General features: G+C 43.9%; 1 protein-coding gene across 5 annotated transcripts in view; it reads right to left on the minus strand.

Annotated features, from left to right (window-relative positions):
- evlb (Enah/Vasp-like b) overlaps positions 1–18264 on the minus strand; it is an 83287-nt gene that overhangs the window by 15567 nt on the left and 49456 nt on the right. For 4 of the 5 annotated variants that reach the window (XM_080453179.1, XM_080453177.1, XM_080453176.1 and 1 more), the window contains exons 2-3: positions 13998–14166; positions 6549–6726 (exon numbers count right to left, since the gene is read on the minus strand). In XM_080453179.1, coding sequence (XP_080309305.1) covers positions 6549–6726; positions 13998–14166 — 347 coding nt within the window. Of the gene's footprint in view, positions 1–6548; positions 6727–9664; positions 10202–13997; positions 14167–18264 lie in introns of those variants that run through there. The other variant, XM_080453180.1, reaches the window with a different exon arrangement.

Consider the following 18264-nt stretch of genomic DNA (forward strand, 5'->3'; position numbering starts at 1 on the left):
TAGGAACAGGTCATAGATTGATTACCCTCTTGCTGCCCTTGTGCTGCCTTTGTTACACCCCAAGGGTAATTATTCCGAAAACCTTCATTTGTGATTATTGCAAGTTCACAAATGAAGGAGTGGGTTGACTCTCAATAGATGGCTGACATACAGCCGCTCTGCTACTTACGAGACCCTGACCCAGAATTTGGTAGTTTACAAATCATTTGGTGCCAACTTAAGTTATTCACAAACATTAAGTGTGCATCCGTAGGGCGGCCGCCATCATCCGGCAACCCCATGGCCCAGTCACCAACGGCCCTCCACACCTGCCGTGTGCCATGCCACGCGCCAGCCAAGAGTCTTTAAAGGAGTAGTTCACCCAAAAGATTACTTATTTTCTATCAATTGCACCCCCTTGCCTTGAATTCATGGATTTATTTTGTTTGTTTTTGTCGCATTCCTTGGAATGCGACAAAAACAAAAAAATATCCATGAATTCAAGGCTTCATGGGGTGTGTAATTGATAGAAAAGAAGTAATATTTTCTCTCTTTTAAGGTACCTTATGTACCTTAAAGAGTCCATAAGGTCCCTTATGTACACCCCTTATGTATAGTATATATTTCACACTGCCCATGAACAAGATAAGATGTTCATAATGTCTTACTTCACTGTGAACAGGGTTCCTACACAGATGTGTGTATGGCAGACAGAATTTGTCATTTACATTGTAAACATTTAAGTTGTGTACAATTCAGCAATGCTCAAGCAATGCTTTGCTTTCGTAAGCAATCAATTCTAATGTAAGTTGCATTTTAGACAACTATATCCTTCCAAAGTAATGTCTACCTCCAGATTAACTTGTCCAAGGCTGAGGGGGGGACAATACAAGCTCACAGGCAAAAATACATCAAAACAGGAAAAGAAACGGTTATTTTGCTCTGATCAGTTTTTCTGTTTCTTTCTTTTTCTGTCTTTCAACCTTTCTTGAAACCACAGTTTCACCCACTTTTTACAGCTTGTAGATTGGCTAATTTCACTATTCTTACTATTTGCTATTAATTTATGATGTATTTTTGTAAACTTGAGTCCCGGGGAGACACCAAATGTATCTTTTGGATCTCGAGCTGAAAAAGTTTGGGAAATCGACAGTACTCACAATGACAACAACAATAATCACTGACTCCAATAACCTTCAAACTACCAATGGATCTCGCACAACAACAAAAGCCACACACCTTCCTAACAAGACGATGCACAATGAAACAAAATGCAACCATGAGCAGCACGACACGCATGACAACAATGAAGATCACATGGACGTCACACGCTGACGTACATTAAACAGTAACACACAATAAAAGATAAAAACACCACGCCTGTAAAAACAGCATCATACATGTGTGCATGTCACATATATGTCCCAATGCAAAACACACACACACACACACACACACACACACACACACACACACACACACACACACACACACACACTCACGACATTGCTAGAGATGACATGCAATGATGGACGGACGGACGGATGGACAGACACACACACACACACACACACACACACACACACACACACACACACACACACGCACACACACACACACACACACACACACACACACACACACACACCTACATGACATAGTGAAGAGGAAGAATCGACCGTAGCACAGACAGAAGCACTGACAGATCCACTCCCTGATGACCATCGCTGGCCCTGGGCTAGTGCCTGTCCTTCCTCCTCCTTCCTCCTCCTCCTCCTCCTCCTCTCCCCACCCACCCGCCTCCATCACCTCCTCTCTTTCTCTCTCTCTCACCTGTCCTGGGCTCTGCCTGTCCCCTCCTCCTCCTCCTCCTCCTCCTCCTCCTCAGTGACAGTATCACCTGTCATCTCTCTGTGTAACCCGTGCCGCTCCGCAGCAGCAGGCGCGCAGAGAGCGGAGCAGAGCCCCGCCCGCATCTCCCGTTTCAATGCAGGTCACCACCATGCAGCATCGTTAACTGCAGGTTAGTTGATCTATTCGTACGCTGATGAGATACAGACGCACGGTGACGGAAAGTACAGTAAATGTGCAAAAGAAAGCCCATGAAAAAAAGTCTCTCACCATGAAATACATTGATGGTTAAATAATATCTAAATACTCTTAACCACTTAAATCCTGATAGTCTTAGTGAAACATAATTGAGTTACAGCTGTACTCAGACCGTTTAGTTTTTTTCAGTCTACATCAAATGTCTTTGCCAAAAATAGCTACAAGCTCAAAACGCAGTGCGTTTTGACCTTGTAGATCAGCAATTTTTTGGCAAATGTTCCCCACAGAATATGCATGGTGGAGTTCAAGTGGTTAACGGACCGCTTCACCTATTTCCAACCTATCTCCGTATAATTAGTCCTCACTAATGTCCATTTAAGAGATGTCATCATTTCTGTCTACTTGCTCTCAGAGGAGGGCTGTGGTGTGGACAGTTCAGAAACTTTCCTACCGGTGACATCATCATCAATAGGCAGGTTTGGACATTTTAAACAAGATTTCAAAAGTTGTTTTTATTTTGTTATTGTTCCATGAACAATGGCTTCTATTTCAGCATGCTAACTGCCAAAGAATTAAAATGCTGTAGTTTCTATTAGCTTGGATTGTTTGTAGTGTAGGTGATGGATAGGAGCTTGCTGTGGTTGTACTAGCTGTAAAACATGCTGGATAAATAAGAACACACATGCAAGCACGTGCGCGCGCACACACACACACACACACACACACACACACACACACACACACACACACACACACACACACACACACACACACACACACACACACACACACACACACACACACACACACACACACACCTCATAAATCTCATGAATCTAAAAATAAACAACTAGCTTCCTGTCACTGTGTTGTACAAAACAATGATTTATCATTTACAACAGCTTTTTCCTTTCACAACAGAGCTGTGCAAGTTGTTTGTGGTGACGTTAGGCCTCGTCACCACTAGAGGGGGCAGCCACAGCATTTTAGAATTGAGGAGAAGGCGCTTTAAGGAGACAGCCTCATTCTCACTTTGATCATGATCTATCATGCCTGGAGAAAGGCATACTGTATGCACACACACACGCGAGCATACGCACACGCACACGCGCACGCACGCACACGTAGTTTGGTTATGTACACAGTAAAAGTGGGTGTTAATTGTACTCTGAGAATGTACAAATGGGTTCCATTTGTACTGTCTGTCTGTCTGTCTGTCTGTCTGTCTGTCTGTCTGTCTGTCTGTCTGTCTGTCTGTCTGTCTGTCTGTCTGTCTGTCTGTCTGTCTGTCTGTCTGTCTGTCTGTCTGTCTGTCAGTCAGTCAGTCAGTCAGTCAGTGGAGGCTCTGTGCTAGCCATCTTGTGTTGTCTCAAGCAGATGAAAAGCGTGGCTCTGTAGCACCGAGGCCCATGGGAGCTCTTCTCAATGACCCATTCTAATTAACTGGAGGGAGGGGGGAGGGGGGGTGCAACACACTGGGGGGATTACTGTCTGTCCCTCTCTCTCTCTCTCATTAAACACACCATTCTCTCTCTGTCACTTTCTCTCTCTCTGTCTCATTACCTAATTCAATCCCCTTCCATACAGTATATCGTCGCTGTCAGGCACAAACCTTGTACAGTATGTCAAAAAAGCGGATAGAGTCTATCCGATAGACAAAGAACCTGTGATTCAATTGATCCGATGTAGTTATTATTTAGTCACAAGCTCTTGTTAAACACTTTTCATTGGGTCAATATTTATAAAACCCACATTGGACTTTCATTTTCACTTTCAAAATATAAAAAAGTATAGCGAAAATATAGAAGATCGACAAGCTCACAACAACACATTGCATTGCGAGCTTGTCAATCATCTATTTTCACTACTTTAGTGTGACATGCCAGTATGACGAGGTAGGTTATTAATTTTCCAAAAAAACATAAAATGCTGAAATCTGGACATACAAGGTTTCTGCCCCACAGCAAACCTCTTATCTCCATATTTAAACGTTTGTGTTTTTTCGTAAATGAATGCCCTACTTGATCATACTACAGCGTCACACAAACGCATCAAAAGTAGCAGATCCACAAGCTCGAAACACGGCGCGAAGCGACGCATTTTGAGCTTGTAGATCTGCTACTTTTGAATTTGAATCCTAAAAAGTAACAGTTTTGGACATATGAGGTTTCCACCCAACAGAGACGATATCACTTCCACTCACCGCTCACCACACCCTTCTCCACATGATGGAGATTTTCTATGACAATGACTGTGTGTGTGTGTGTGTGTGTGTGTGTTCCGGTGCGTTTTTGTGCATGTGCCCCCGACCGTGCATTTAAATATAAATACAGATTTATGACAGGGAGCTTCCAGGTTATATATCGGCTCGGTAAAGGTCACAGGCAGAGTGGTCTGTGGCTGGTGACATTAAACGGTCACTTAAACGGACCATTAGCCGACAGCCTGCTGGGACGCGATAAAGCCCCTACAGCACATAAAGGAAACAACTCCCTGTATTGTTCATTGTTTTTAGGGTTTGGATTGCATTGAAGCAAGGCTTCGAATAGACATTTTGGATGAAACCAAAATGAAACCAAAGATTTAATTTCTATAACTTCAATCAAATCTGACATTTAGCCTAATTAGTTTTTAGTGGAGATCTGAACTTGCCAATCTACGAATGGCAGCATGGCCCGCATTTAACTCTGTTTCATTTGGACTACAAGCCACGTTGAAGACTTGCTGTCACAGAGCAGCATTCATCACACGTTCATCAAACTACACCGTTTCACGATCATCACCTGATTGATGTATAATATCGTCTCTGTCGGGTGGAAACCTCATTATGTCCAAAACTGTTACTTTTCAGGGTTCAAATTCAAAAGTAGCAAAAGTAGCAGATCGACAAGCTCGTGATGCTGTAGCATGATCAAGTAGGACGTTAATTTACCCCAAAAAAACTCAAAAAGTTTGAATATGGAGATAAGAGGTTTCTGCCCGACAGCAACGATTTTCTATCGTGCCTAGTAGAGGGTCTTACAATGAGGTTGTTCCTTTACTAAGACACAATGGTGTGAAGTGGACAGACCATACTGGCTGGGTCAATACCCCACGCCGGGATCAATACCATCTGATTGATCTTGGTATGAAGAATACCCCCTGATATTTAATCAGTCTGTCAGGCATGAAGCATGCCCGTCTTTAAAATGAAGCTCATCATGAGGAAGTGCCAAATTCCCTGCGGTTCTCATTAATAGCCTATAGCAGGTGTCGCTATTTCCCCTCCGGCTGGCTTGCAGACAGATTACAACGCCATTGATTGCGATGGACATTTGACCGGACTTTACACTTGATTTTATTACCTAAGTAATCATTGTCAGGCTTTCAGTCGCTAGTTTAAAGTCTTCTTTTAAATTACCATGATATGCGTTTTTGTAAATGATGGTCCCATTCATTTTTTAAATTAATGATAAAGTAGGGTAATGCTACTAGGGCTTCTACTGGCTATACTGAGTGAAGACCCGCCCTCGCTGCGGTTGCAGCCAATAGCATTTGTTTCCGGTAGCTTTTAGGGGGAGGTTCCAAGATGGTGGATTTGAATTCGCCGTCTTCAAAACAGGTCTGTAGAAACCAATGGATAAAATCACCGTTCCCTTAGTCCATGTTTTCGTTTACAGTCTATGGTTTCAATGCAACATCCCCATGTTGCTCCTATACCACTATTCATCTCTCCACAGCTAGGACAAGCCCTCAACCAGATGATGGAGACTTCATAATGAAGTCATATGTATTGCACATGAACTCAAACAAAGTGCCTCTATAGAGAACAGTGAACTCTCTGGGAGAGCAGCACAGGAGAACTTTATTGCCAAGTACGAAACTCGTTGAAATGAATTTTCCCTGGCAAACTACGCTACATAAAATGGTAATTATTTTATGTATGCCTGCCAACAATAGACATGGACAAAAGGACTCAAAAGGAGTGACTCTAACGCCCTCTCTCTGCCGCATTTCCTGTATCTCTGTTCACTACGCCTGTCTGAAACAAACTATAAAATTCCCCAAATAAATAAATGTAAGAAAAGACGGCTAGTGGAGTGGCAGTTGTCTAAATGGGGTAAATATGCGGTGTATTATTAATAGGGTCTGAAAGCCTGCTATGTTTGGAAGGGGTCTTGTACCACCGACCATCAACACTGTCCTCAGATTCACCCCCATCAGCGACATGGAAAGGGATTTTGTTGGTGTAAAACAGTGTGTTCCCCAAACCCCTGTTGTTTTCCATGTTTGGTCACGCTAACCTAAGTGGATCTCAAACTTTTAAATTTCAAGGACATCCTTGAAATGTAAAAACGAAATTCCCGATATACAGGGGCCGTTTCAAGAGCTAATATGGGGCCCCCATATGCACATCAGCTATTTTCGTTATTCACCATAAGACGAAGTACTGAATGTAGATAGGGCTTCAATGGCTAAAGCCTTGCCCCCTCTAGTCTAGGTGGTGGGTGTGCATATAGTGCTAATGCTAATGCTCCTACCTCCATCCTGCTGGCTGAGGATGTTGAGGGCAAACAGCATGGCGTTGGAGAAGGTGGTGGCCTCCTCCTTGCTGGCGAAGTTGAGGCCGTACACCTGTCTGGCATCTCGCCACTGGTGGAAGGTGGGCGTGGCCTGGTTGTACTTCAGACCCTTCACTATGGAGTAGTTGATGACCACCTAGAGAGAGAGGAGAGAAAGATAGAGAAAGATACATCGTTGCTGTCGGGTAGAAACCTCTTATCTCCACATTTTAACTTTTTGTGTTTTTGTCGTAAATTAACGCCCAACTTGATCATACTACAGCGTCACTCAAAAGTAGCAGATCTACAAGCTCAAAACGCGGCGCGAAACGATGATTAATTGTCCTACAAATAATTGCGATTAACGATTTAGGCTAATTGTGTTTTTGAAATAGAACATTGGAACATATAAATAAACAATATATTTCTGTTTGCATTTTAGGCTTTAGATCTCTGGCACAAAATCATTTCAGATGGGGAGTCCATGGGCAAATATATATAAAATGTGGGGGTCCTTGACGCGTGCTTCAGAATCTATATTATTATTAAATATAATAATTGCGTCGCGCGATCGCTAGATAGATAGATATATAGCCTGTTCTCATTGCAACCGTGCGGGCGTGTTTGTGTGGACACACTGTCACTCAAGACAGCCATGGAGGCGTGTTTGGGTTCAAGGGGCGCGGCCTCCAGATAGAGTGTGGTGGGATTCTGAAGCACTTGACATGAAAGGCTTGAGAATCACTGTGATAGGAGGAGATGTGCTTAAATAGACCATATTCACACGGCGGCCATATTGGAATTTAACATTGAAAGTGCCGCCACCCGGGGTGGCTACTTTCATTGACTTCATAGAAACATGGCCGCCGTGTGAATATGGTCTATTGTTTTCATCCTCCCATGTGTTTCTTTGTCCCTCCCTGTCATTATTCACACCCACTACTAATCATCTCATTTCAGTCCAACCTATCAGAGTGCACTTTCACGCCTGCACAGCATTCTGCTGATCACGCAACTGTTATTTGAACCCTGCTCTTTGCCAGATAGTATTTTGTGTTTTCTCTGGTACACTGTCCCTGTGCTTGCTGTTTCATCAGTATTGTCAGTCTGATATTTAAGGTCCATAATCAAACCGGGAGTGTTTATTCTTGCTATTAATTTACATTAAAGGACGACTTCACCAATTTTCAACCGTTCTTCATATAATTGGTCCTCACTACTGCTCAAGATAATGGTACCATTTCTGTCCACTTGGTCTGTGTCTCAGAGGAGGGCTGTGGTCAGTTGCACACTGAGCGCGATTACAAAGAGGCGATGAAGCGGAATGAGGTCTATTTTTCAGCGCAAATAAAACCATCAACCTGTATGAATGAGGCATCACCAAAATACGTTTGATGTGAAATAATAGCTCTTGGTGTATAATGACCTTTAGACCCATGTTTCTGTGCTTGGACTTGACCATTGTCTTTGCCTGCTGGATTTGGACTAAATCACCAGCGTTTCAGTTTGAATTCTTGTTTCGTGGACTTTGTTGTACACTTATTGGCTGTGATTTTCCTGCATTAAAACCCTGTTTAATCCTGAACTTGTTTTGAGTCCAAACCTCCCTCCTGACAGGTACATTATACTCCTCACTGGCCATTGTAGATGCAGTGAGACTCTTCTCAGTCAGAATAAATCAAATAAACAGTCAATCAATAATCAATTTGTCACTTGATAGGGGGGGGTAGCTTTAGAGGGAAGCAGCCTGTTTTGTTTAGTTTTTTGCAGACCACCCAATCAATTATCAATCTAAAATACTTAATTGTTGATTGATTTGTCATATGTCCCATTATAAGGTCATATGGACATAATTATTAGCTACTGAACATTGACAGTACTAGCTGTCATTATGGGTTATAACTCATAATATATTGCTGTTGGCAAACCAGCTGCCAGGGTGTGTCAGTGATGTACGGCCTTTCACAAATAACGGAGAAGACATCTCTACTGATTAATACAAAATAAAAATAAATAAAAAGTCATAGATTGAAATGTACTAAAATAACATTTTAGTAATCAAATGGGTTTACTGATATATAATACAAAAGAATTTAGCGCTGAAAATGTGGACAAAAGTGGGCATATCAGGACAATGAGTGATTTTGCCGAGAGCGGTGATGTAATGACATGCTAATGATATGTAATGACATGCTAATGAGTCCACTGGGAGAGTGACAGACGGAGAAGTTGTGTCTGTTGAGAGGGGGATTAACATCGTTAACTACCACTAATTAAGTTGGCCGCGCACACGCGCATATACTATACTTGTGAGGACATTCTTTTTTTTTTGTCATTTCTAACCCTAACCCTAAAGCCGAAAATAGCAGATCTACAAGCTACACATAACTAGTGAATAATTAACTAGTTGTGAATAATGTGTTTATTAGCAGTGTTGGGCAAGTTACTTTATTTTAGTAATATATTACTATTACTTATTACCTTCCTTTTAAAGTAATACATTTCGTTACATATTATTGTCTGAGCAACAGTAATATATTAATATTACATATTACTTTTTAGTTACTTAAAGGAGGAGTTCACCCAAAAAATGACTTATTTTCTATCAATTACACACCCCATGAAGCCTTGAATTCATGGATTTATTTTTGTTTTTGTGGCATTCCTAAGACAATAATTTGATGACCGTGTGTTTTTCCGGTAGGAGACACAAATAATCTACTTTGTGTCTCCTACCGGATACATTAGCCGGTAGGAGACGGGAATCAAATTATTAGCTTAGGAATGCGACAAAAACAAAAAATAATCCATGGATTCAAGGCTTCATAGGGTGTGCAATTGATAGAAAATAAGATCTTTTTTGGGTGAACTCCTCCTTTTAAAAAAAAAGCTAAAATTGAACAATTAAATTATATGGCGTTGGAACAACAGATGTTCAGGAGGCGGGGATACACACCTTTACTCCGCCCCCTTACCAATCTACCTGGCGCTATTTATACCTTGTCAGAACTACCCAGAAGCCCCTTATTCGCTTTCGTACATCCGTACTCAAGCTCATAACGTTTTCAGCATGATTAGCAGCAAGAGCACTTTACCTCTTCCAGCCAGTCCAAGTCCCGCCGTTCCATTTCTCCCAGCGCCTTCGCATTCTGCTTTCTCCAGACACCTCAACTTCACGTCTGTCTACCATCATCCCACCATCCGGTCAACCGCGACATCCTTCAGGTCGGTCCCACGCACCCACACAACATCGCCCGACTTCTTGGGAACGGGAGCGGGGCCGAACCGCAAGGAGGCCACCACCGAGCAGCTCGGCGTCCCCGACGGCCAGCAACGCCACCGTTCCCCGCTAACGCTCGCCTCACGGCTCCCCCGGTCCGTGCCACCACGGCTCCTCCAGCTGTTAGCTAGTAGCTACTAGCTACAGCCACAACGCTAGCTACAACAGCCGGCACTACAACAACACCGGGGCCTTCGTCGCGCCAGTCGCGGTCCGATGACGTCACGCACCACTGAAGCTACCGCGGCGACTCCGGATGACGTCACCCGCCGCTCCGGGAGGCTTAGGGCTGCCTGCCCAGAAGAGCACTGCCTCCACCAGCCCACATATCTTCTTTCCAACTACTACTCTTCCAATACATTTCCAATCTTTAACCCTGTGCCTGCTACCCACCCCTAATGTCTGTCTTGTCTATCTTATCATCCCTCGTACCGCAGGCTGCATTTTCATCCCCCCCCACCCCACCCATCCCTACATCCACCTCAGTCTCCTTCCTTTCTCCTACCACCCAAGCACTGCCGTGACCACACCTGGCACCAGCGCACCCCCCCCCCCCCCCCCCGCTTTCACTTTCGAGCATGCCACCCAATCAAACCCCGTTGCCACAACCAGCGGTGGCATCGCCTCACTCTCCCCCCCTGTCCTTTCCTGTCCTCCCCTCAATAACCCCTCCCCCCATCCACCCCCCCCCTTTTCTGCTGCTCCCTCCATTCATGAGCTACGCTAGCATCATGCTCCCATGCTAGCTTCTTACTATACTACCAAAATTGCTCCCACAGCTGCTATAGCCATCACTACAAGTTCCTACCGAACTACTGTAACATGTGTTTCTTCCTAACACTGCTGTTCCCTCCATTCATGAGCTATGCTAGCATCATGCTCCCTTGCTAGCTTCTTACTATACATACTACCAACGTTGCTCACGTGGCAACAGCTGCTACTGCTATTATTACAACTGCTACTGCTATTATTACAATGTTCCTACCGAACTAACATTGTCTCCTTCCTAACATTGCTGCTCGCTCCATTCACGAGCTTGCGAGCTTTCATACCCGACATACTACCAATATCGCTCCCGTGGTTAGCCGCCACCGCTATCACTACAATGTTTCCAACTAACTAACATTGTTTCCTCCACAGAGATGGCTGCTTGGCGCTACTAACAGACATTGCCAGTCCACAGACATTGCTGCCCGGTGTTACTAACACCTTTAGCTACGAACATCGTTAGCTCTATCCACAGCGCTCCCTCCACTACAGCGCTCTCCACAGTGCGCTCGCCCCTAGCGCTCCCCCCACAGCTCTTTTGCAGCGCGCTCGCGCCCACAGCGTTCCCTCCCCTCCATCCTCTCCCTCCCCTCTGTCCTCCATCTTCTCGCCGCCCTCTCCCCCAATCCTCTCGCCCTCTTCACCCTCCATGCGTTCTCTCCCCTCCATCCTCTCCCTCCCCTCTCTCCTCCATCTTCTCGCCGCCCTCTCCCCCAATCCTCTCGACCTTTTCACCCTCCATCTCATCTCCCTCCTTTCTCTCACCCTCCCCATTCTAGCCCTGCCACACGGCAACAACGGTTACCCCTGCATTTTGCCAGTACCATAGTCACTATCACGTTCCCGCCCCAGAGTTCCAACTCTCCTTCTTTTCTAGCCCTGCCACACGGCAAAGACGGCTACCTCTGTTCCACTCCAACAGGCTCCTGCCTCTGAGTTTCCAACTCTCCTTCTTTTCTAGCCCTGCCACACAGCAACAACGGCTACTTTCTTTCCATCCTCCTTTCCCACTCCTCCACACGTCAGTTTCTCATCAGTTAGCCACTCGGTCATTCCGAATTCTTCCCCGTTCTAGACCAGTTTGGCGTGTTTTTTATGGGGCCCGTCAAAACAGAGCAGGCTAATTCCTTAGTCTAGTAGTTGCTCTCTTTGTCTCTTTTGGGGGGTATCGGTCCATGAGTGCCGTGCTGACTACGCCATCGGCCGTCCACGTGTACTGTGCTGACTACGCTAACGACCTCCTCCCCAAAGACTCCAGGGTCGGCGACCCTCCCCGGAACCCCTTTCACTTCCCTCCATTACATTCTATGTATTCAATAAATACCCTAAACTTTCCATAAAGGTGTGTTTCTTTGCCTAGTGAAATGGCGTTGGAACAACAGATGTTCAGGAGGCGGGGATACACACCTTTACTCCGCCCCCTTACCAATCTACCTGGCGCTATTTATACCTTGTCAGAACTACCCAGAAGCCCCTTATTCGCTTTCGTACATCCGTACTCAAGCTCATAACGTTTTCAGCATCCCTCCACCACCCCTTTCACCTCCACAGGTTGTGCTTTCCACCACTCCCTTTTCTCCTTCTATATCCCTCCCCGTCTCTCTCCCTCCTCCTCTCTCTCCCACTTCTCAGGTTCCTGCTGGGGGTATCGGTCCATGAGTGCCGTGCTGACTACGCCATCGGCCGTCCACGTGTACTGTGCTGACTACGCTAACGACCTCCTCCCCAAAGACTCCAGGGTCGGCGACCCTCCCCGGAACCCCTTTCACTTCCCTCCATTACATTCTATGTATTCAATAAATACCCTAAACTTTCCATAAAGGTGTGTTTCTTTGCCTAGTGAACTAGATTTTGTATTATTATTATTATTAGCCCACAAATTATTTTTGGGACACAGAGATGGGCAAACATTTAAATTATAAGATAGGATTATAAATTACATTGATGAATCAATGTATTTACTTAAATTAATCAATTCATAAATAGACATATACCTTCTATAATGTAGCCTATAATGACATGACAAGAATAAAATATAATATGTCTTAATTATTAATAATTATAGCTTGCAGATTGGCTATTTTCACAATTTTAAATTGTTTTAAAATAATAATAAAAAAAAGAACATACAAGGTTTCCATCCGACAGCGACCATATATAGCCTATATATGGTTCTGTATCAGTATATGAGTCAGTTTTAGCATATTTCATTCTAATTGGCTAATATGACTGCCTATGAATTTCATGGCCTGGGTAGGTAAACCTGGCCTGGCGGAGATATGCCCTGTTGCGCACAGCAGAACAGGTGAAAGCAATGAACTTAAACGAGGACTGGCCTGCGCAGCAAAAACGGCTCAAACTATGTAACACTGTCACATTCTAGCTGCTGAAATAAACTTTCCATTTAGATCATTGTTGACAAACGAATAGAACATGGATGTTGTTTGCAAAAGACAGATATTTCTTGTCCATTTGTTTGTGAGGTGAGATCACAGCTTCTCTCTACTTTTGTGTGATATTGATAGCATATAACTTTGAATTTGTTTGCAGGTAATTTCTATTGCTTACTGTAGGCTACTGGATATTAAGAATTTGGGGATTTCGCTGTATTTTGTCAAAATGTATTGCTGTTGATCAAGACAAAATAAGCGTCTGTTTTTTGCGATTAGATGTGCACACTGTGCTGCCAGCCACTGACAATCAATTTAATACCTTTACTAGGCTAGATGCTGCGGCTTTGTGGGTGGATAAAAAAAACACCATCACTTTGGTGGGTAACGCACAAAGTAACATAGTAACGTAGTGTCATTTTAATAATATATTACAGCTTCTCCCTGTAGTAATGCGTTATATTACCCGTTACCGCAATTCGGTAATATATTACGTAACGGCGTTATGTTACTAACGCACGTTACCCAACACTGATCCTCTCAAAATGAAACGCAAGTGATCTCAGGAGTTACGTGACAATGTAATTGGCGCAGCCTCCGACGGTATTCCTTGAGTCCCGGCGGCAGCGACCTGCGACTCGCGTCGGCGCAACCACACTCTGCAATTGCCCTGAATTGCGACGCGTCTAGTTAACCTTGACTTTGACCTGTGACCCCCCTCAAATAAGACATTGAGTTAGAGGTCTAAAATATGAAGTTTAATAGCCTTGTATTGTGATTTGATAGTGTATTGAGCCATTCAAGACAGTGGCTTACAGTACATGAGTGACTTACCTACAGTATATACATTACAATAGCTGTGTGTGTGTGTGTGTGTGTGTGTGTGTGTGTGTGTGTGTGTGTGTGTGTGTGTGTGTGTGTGTGTGTGTGTGTGTGTGTGTGTGTGTGTGTGTGTGTGTGTGTGTGTGTGTGTGTGTGTGTGAGCTATACCTGCTGGTCCTGCAGCTTGACGCCCACCACCCTGAAGGTGTTGTTGGCAGTGTTGTGGTAGATGTTGATTCTGCTGAAGCCCTGCTGGCCCGGTTTGATGGGAACCCACTTCTTACTGCTGTCATCGTACACCATGACAGAGGCCCGCGCCTGGCAGATACTCTGCTCACTGGAGGGAGAGAGAGGGAGAGAGAGAGGGAGAGACACACAGAGAGAGAGAGAGTTAATTACACATAGCGAGGCAATAGAGAGGCAACAACAGTTCAATCACAGTCAGTCAAAGAGTCGATAAACTATTGATCAGTGGCCAGGTGGAGGCTCCATCAGTTAGGAAAGTGGTTCTCAAACTTTTTTGTGCCAAGGCCCCCCAAATTGATATTTGGCCATGGATCGCCATCTTAAAATGCTTTGTGCCAGGGATGCCCAGAGGTGAAGATTTGAGTTTAAAAAATGTAAAATTATTACAACTTTTTCAAACATTCAAACAGTTTAAAAAAAAAACAGATGTAGCTCGCAGCGCGGCACGAAGTGCATCTACTATTTCTGAATAGCCGACGTATAAATGGATAAAGTGTTTAAAATGATTGTGATGCTAGATTAACTACTTTTGCTGGGGACCCCCTGGAACCCCCCCCCCCCCAAGGACCCCTGGGGGTCCCCACTTTGAGAACCACTGAGTTACAGACCCAATTCTGACATCCTGGGTATGAATCCCACGGGACCACATGTCAAAGGTCAAGGTTCACTTTATGTGTCTCCCATAGGAGAAATGTGTCTTGGAATTAAGAGCTTAAAAGCTTCAGTACAGACAACAACATACACAACTAGACGCGTCGCAATTCAGGGCAATTGCAGAGTGTGGTTGTGCCGACGCGAGTCGCGGGTCGCTGCCGCCGGGACTCGAAGAATACGCTGGGAGGAATCCAGGGAAAAAGACATTTTGATTTTACGACCTACGGTTCAGGAGTTATAGGCCAAAACGTGAAGGGAGCTGTTATAGCGCCACCATGAGGCCGACTGGTGTATAATTTTGTTTAATAATTTCGCACTAAATCATGAACCTCCCCTGCAAGTCTTGTAACTCTAGCCCTTACGGTTTCTGAGAAAAAAATACTTGAATGGGCATTTTTTCATTTTCCCATTAAAGTGGATGGGGAAATTTAATGCACTAATAAATCAATATCAATTAAACTATGTAACCAATCTCTTAGCAAAGTACAAGCGCACGATTCCCGGTGAAGCCGGTCATTTTGACATATGGCACGAAATTGGGCAAAAAAAACTGTGGGAGGAGTAGCAGCCCGAAAAATAGTTTATCTAGAAACATCAACATATGGTTTTTGAATCAAAAGGTTACATTTTGAGCATTTGTGGCGCCCCCTATGGATCAAAGTGGAAATGCTTTTGGGAATTTGTTGAGTAAACCACCCTTGACATGTGATTCAAATTTGGGATTGACTGGACGTTTTGTTCGTGATTTGTGGGCTTTTTTGTAAAACGGGCCCCTCCCTCTAACTTTGGAAGCCATTTACGGACGAACGGTATGGACTATCAAAATTCTGTTTCGCTCCAGATTATCAAATGGGTCCAGAGATCATGTGTACCAATTTTTGTGAAATTTGGAGAAAATATGTGGGAGGAGGAGCTAAAAGTGTGTTTTGAAGAAAATTCAAAATGGCGGAAAATCTATCCTGACGCAAATGGGCGTGGCCTATATGGGGAGTTGCGTCATGACCCAAGGAATCTAGGGAAAAAAAGATTTTTATTCTACGACCTACGGTTCAAGAGTTATAGGCCAAAACGTAAAGGGGGCTGTTATAGCGCCACCATGAGGCCAAATAGCGTGAATATTTTTTAAATAATTTCGGACTTAATCATAAACCTCCCCACCAAATCTGGTAACTGTAGCTCTTACGGTTTCTGAGAAAAAAAATACTTGAATTTGAGTTTTTTCACTTTTCCATTAAAGTGGATGGGGAAATTTAATGCACTAATAAATCAATATAAATTAAACTATGTAACCAATCTCTTAGCAAAATACAAGTGCACGATTCCCGGTGAAGCCGGTCATTTTGACATATGGCACTAAATTGGGAAAAATAAACTGTGGGAGGAATAGCAGGCCAAAATAAAGTTTATCTACAAATAAAGTTTATCTATAACAATAGTCTGGTTGCCCATTCGGGCAACCACACTAATGACAGTGCATGCCTATAGTATAGTGACACATGTGCATACACTAGGTGAGGTGAGGTAGTCACAGTCATCTATAATTATAGCCTTACAGGCATACCTCTCTGTCTATAAACATTATGCAACAACGTAATATAAATACAATATCCAATACTACGTTTCACACAATGTAGCACAAATACCATAAACTATGGCAATACTATACATACAATATAACAGCTACTTCAGAGCCTCCTGTTGTTCTGTCTGACCTCAGAGGAAAGCCCATTAATCAAATTAACTGATGGAGGAACAAACAGAACCTATTGAGCTTACATAGAGGGACCCTATACCTCCTATATCACAGGTACAATAAACTATTAGAGAAACCTTAATGCCTGCAACACTCCCAAAATCAAGAGTCTTTAGGTGCTCACTGCTCAGCAAAGGAAAGTAACGTGAGGAGAAGAGAGAAGCCAGCACCCAAAAAAAATTGCTTTAGCCTCACCGGGACAGCAGCAGCTGAGTACATTTTTGGAAAGGACATTACAAGGAAACTATGAAAGCACACATTTTCCAAATCAACCAGAGGCTGAAATGAGTGCTGGAGCGTCACTTCAATGTGATGTGTGAGTACCAGAGGTCATGCAGGCTGATCTCCTAATCCTCTGTTTCATCCAAACATGATCAAACACTCATCCAACATCTGCTTATGTTCTTAATGAACATTGACAGTAGTAGTAGTGTATGTGTGTGTGTGTGTGTGTGTGTGTGTGTGTGTGTGTGTGTGTGTGTGTGTGTGTGTGTGTGTGTGTGTGTGTGTGTGTGTGTGTGTGTGTGTGTGTGTGTGTGTGTGTGTGTGTGTGTAGTGTACATGTTCATGTGACTGAATTTATCTCTGCTTTCCCATCTGATTGTGTGTGTGTGCGTGTGTGTGTGTGTGTGTGTGTGTGTGTGTGTGTGTGTGTGTGTGTGTGTGTGTGTGTGTGTGTGTGTGTGTGTGTGTGTGTGTGTGTGTGTGTGTGTGTGTGTGTGTGTGTGTGTGTGTGTGTGTGTGTGTGCACACACATACACTGGCTACACATACACTGGCTACACATACACACATACACACACACACACACATACACTGGCTACACATACATACACTGGCTACACATACACTGGCTACACATACACTGGCACACACACACACACACACACACACACACACACACACACACACACACACACACACACACACACACACACACACACACACACACACACATACACTGGCTACTATAAAAGGTCGGCATTTCTATAGCACCTTTATTCAAAGGGTCATGCATTACATGTACATTCCATTCACCCTTTCACACACATTCACACACTGATGATGGAGGCAACCATGCGAGACACCACCCTCGTAGGGGGTTTAGTGTCTTGGTCGAGGACACTTCTACATGAAGCCAGGAGGAGCCAGAGAATCTAAATGGGAACCATCCAGTTCCCAAATTTCCACTCTGCCTGCTGAGACACTGTGTCGACCCCACCATGGGAAACTGCCAGGGCCATTTATGAAAGCAACTTGCAATGCTGTTTGTCCTTTAACCAATTTCATCCTGGTGTCCATATTTTGGGTGAGAAAGATTTTCAAAATAGCTATTTTCACTGTGCAACACCATCATATGATGCAGTATAAAATAGAGTTTACCCTCTACACTTAGTGAAATAGACCCGAGTTGTTTCCTTCTACACCAAATCTCGTCACCAAAAATAGCAGGTCTACAAGCTCACAACGTGTCACATTGAGACGCGTTGTGAGCTTGTAGATCGGCTATTTCCGGAGAATGTTAGGGCAGTAGGGTTCAAGGAGTTAACATGGAAGTGACTAAGCAACACTGGGCCAAACCCCACTATACGGCTGCCTGAAACTGCTATGGAAATTGTCCTTCAGGCACTTGTATTCAGTTGGCAACGGGCAGGCATACAGGGAAACGTACGCACTTTGGCACAAAAGAGGAAGGCTTTAACTGTGGCACGATGCGATGTTAGCTTAAAGATTGGTTCTTTTTGGCAAGCGAACACTGTCTGTATAAATTAGGTGTTTAAT

The sequence above is a fragment of the Gymnoscopelus braueri genome (assembly GCF_963280865.1).
Source record: "Gymnoscopelus braueri genome assembly, chromosome: 16".
NCBI classification, from domain to species: Eukaryota; Metazoa; Chordata; class Actinopteri; order Myctophiformes; family Myctophidae; genus Gymnoscopelus; species Gymnoscopelus braueri.